Source organism: Nanorana parkeri, unplaced genomic scaffold (genome assembly GCF_000935625.1).
Source record: "Nanorana parkeri isolate BGI_ZX_2015 unplaced genomic scaffold, ASM93562v1 scaffold3511, whole genome shotgun sequence".
Taxonomy (NCBI): Eukaryota; Metazoa; Chordata; class Amphibia; order Anura; family Dicroglossidae; genus Nanorana; species Nanorana parkeri.
Window position 1 is genome coordinate 22,161 of NW_017309779.1, and position 2,748 is coordinate 24,908.

Below are 2,748 nucleotides of genomic sequence, written 5' to 3' on the forward strand. Positions count from 1 at the left end.
GTGTCATTGTTCTGGACCCCCAAGTGTCAGTGTGTCATTGTTCTGGCCCCCCAAGTGTCAGTGTGTCATTGTTCTGGACCCCCAAGTGTCAGTGTGTCATTGTTCTGGGACCCCCCAGTGTCAGTATGTCAATGTTCTTGGACCCCCCCAGTGTCAGTATGTCATTGTTGCTGGACCCCCCAAGTGTCAGTGTGTCATTGTGCTGGGACCCCAAAGATGGAGGTAGGTAACGGGGGAGGGGCTAATGTAAACTATTATCCCCCGTGTAGAAATTGATATCTGACGGAGCCGCCATTAAAAGGGGCAGAACATATCTTGCAGGATGCCGGTCCAGCAGTAAAGTTCACCAATGGGCTTTGCTGTCAGTTTCGGTGACAATTTGGAACTTGAAAACCGCGGCCGGCAAACAAATCCCGCGTTGTATCTGAAACCGAATGATTGCTCTGGACAGCTCCTCCCCCCCCCATTGTTTGTACATCAGCCATTTGTGTTCCTGTCACACGGACTGTCCCGCCTCCTCATCCCTCCCGGAACTCCCCACGCTCCTCCTACCTGCGTTCCGCGGTGGCACGCGGTGTCCGTGCGATTTGGGTACAGAAGGAAAAGCGGCTTCCAGGCGTCTCTGGATGCTCACGGTGGCGGTTTTCACAATGTCGGCGGCCGATCCCTGGACCGTCGTGTTCACCGCCTGCCGCTCCGCCTGACATGAGGAATAAACACATTTCATATTAAACCTCCATTCACATCACACACCCGGCTAGTCCGCCCACCACCGGGCTCCGCGAGGGTGGAAAGGGCCCCTGAAATCCCACAATAGGACCCAATCACCACTTCCCTCCATTCATTGCAATGAGTGATGAGCAATCCTGAACTACAAATCAGAGCCGGGAATCTACCCCGACCTGAAGATCCGACACTAAACATGGCAGCCGCGTCCATTATGAATCCGGCATCCCATGAACCGCAGCTCCACTTCCTTTCACAGGGTGACAACGCGGCTTCACCACCATAGAAATGGCTGCATGGTCGCCCTTTCCATCACATGGTATCAGATCGGGGCGTGATTATGTCATAGTGGGCGTGTCTATGATCGGAGGCTAATGTGGCGTTACAAGGCGCTAGCTTGTCAATCATTGTCAGGGCCATACCTATGCCCCGCCCACCCGTTGTATGTACGCCGAGATGTTCACATTTTTGATCTCCAAAGTAAATTCTTTGGCTATATGATAATGATTTACATCTCAGAGAGTCTGTGGGGGTTCCCCGAGCTGTACCTACATGAGCCCTGGCGTGGTGATTCGAGTCTTTGATGGCAGGCAGGTATCTGCGGCGTCCCATGATGGTCTGTACGAAGCCTCGGCTGGTGCAGCTCTTCACCGTCTCCCTCAGGAACCTCTGAATCCCTGCCGGGGGAGGAATCACAAGTTTACTGCTCTGATAAAAGGAACATGAGGTGTGTCGGGACCCCCAAGTGTCAGTGTGTCATTGTTCTGGGACCCTCAAGTGTCAGTGTGTCATTGTTCTGGGACCCTCAAGTGTCAGTGTGTCATTGTTCTGGGACCCTCAAGTGTCAGTGTGTCATTGTTCTGGGACCCTCAAGTGTCAGTGTGTCATTGTTCTGGGACCCTCAAGTGTCAGTGTGTCATTGTTCTGGGACCCTCAAGTGTCAGTGTGTCATTGTTCTGGGACCCTCAAGTGTCAGTGTGTCATTGTTCTGGGACCCTCAAGTGTCAGTGTGTCATTGTTCTGGGACCCTCAAGTGTCAGTGTGTCATTGTTCTGGGACCCTCAAGTGTCAGTGTGTCATTGTTCTGGGACCCTCAAGTGTCAGTGTGTCATTGTTCTGGGACCCTCAAGTGTCAGTGTGTCATTGTTCTGGGACCCCCAAGTGTCAGTGTCATTGTTCTGGGGCCCCAAGTGTCAGTGTGTCATTGTTCTGAGACCCCCAAGTGCCAGTGTGTCATTGTTCTGGACGCCCAAGTGTCAGCGTGTCATTGTTCTGGGGCCCCAAGTGTCAGCGTGTCATTGTTCTGGACCCCCAAGTGTCAGTGTGTCATTGTTCTGGATCCCCAAGTGTCAGTGTGTCATTGTTCTGGGACCCCCAAGTGTCAGCGTGCCGTTGTTCTGGGACCCCCAAGTGTCAGTGTGTCATTGTTCTGGGACCCCCAAGTGTCAGTGTGTCATTGTTCTGGGACCCCCAAGTGTCAGTGTGTCATTGTTCTGGACCCCCAAGTGTCAGTGTGTCATTGTTCTGGGACCCCCAAGTGTCAGGTCCAACATGTCTGACAACCCAGATAACGGGCTGCAAAGTGGCTACATGACAAACCTGGAAATATATCACTCTACAGGTCCGGAAACCAACACTCATTGATATGGTTCTGTGACAGACATGTGATGTCTGTAAATGATAACAACCAGTGACAACGTGCGTTGGGGTTGCCATCCGTCCTGTACAATATGGAATTGTCCCCAATTGTATTGATTCAATATGGGACGCGGTTTGCCCCCCTATTATCGCACAGTGCCATGCATTTCCATGGTGCGGGTATACAAGCTGGCCGATGGCATCATGGAAAGGCACGGTGCTACTCCAGGGTGGGGCAGGATCTAGGGCTGACCATTGCATTCAGAGGATGGAAGGGACTCTGTATCTGTAGTCCACGTCCATCCAGACCTGCTCCGCCTCTCACCCTCTGCCGCGCTGCAGTGAAGATTTAAAGATAGAACCTGATGTGTGTGTGTGGGGGGG

The 2,748-nt window shown here is 52.7% G+C and overlaps 1 protein-coding gene across 1 annotated transcript in view; it reads right to left on the reverse strand.

Annotated features, from left to right (window-relative positions):
* LOC108803229 (DNA polymerase theta-like) overlaps positions 1 to 2,748 on the reverse strand; it is a gene marked incomplete at its 5' end in the record, with an annotated part of 26,906 nt that overhangs the window by 2,725 nt on the left and 21,433 nt on the right. Inside the window, 2 exons of the mRNA XM_018575069.1 lie at positions 553 to 700; positions 1,279 to 1,403. Of these exons, the coding sequence (XP_018430571.1) occupies positions 553 to 700; positions 1,279 to 1,403 (273 nt within the window). The remainder of the gene's footprint in view (positions 1 to 552; positions 701 to 1,278; positions 1,404 to 2,748) is intronic.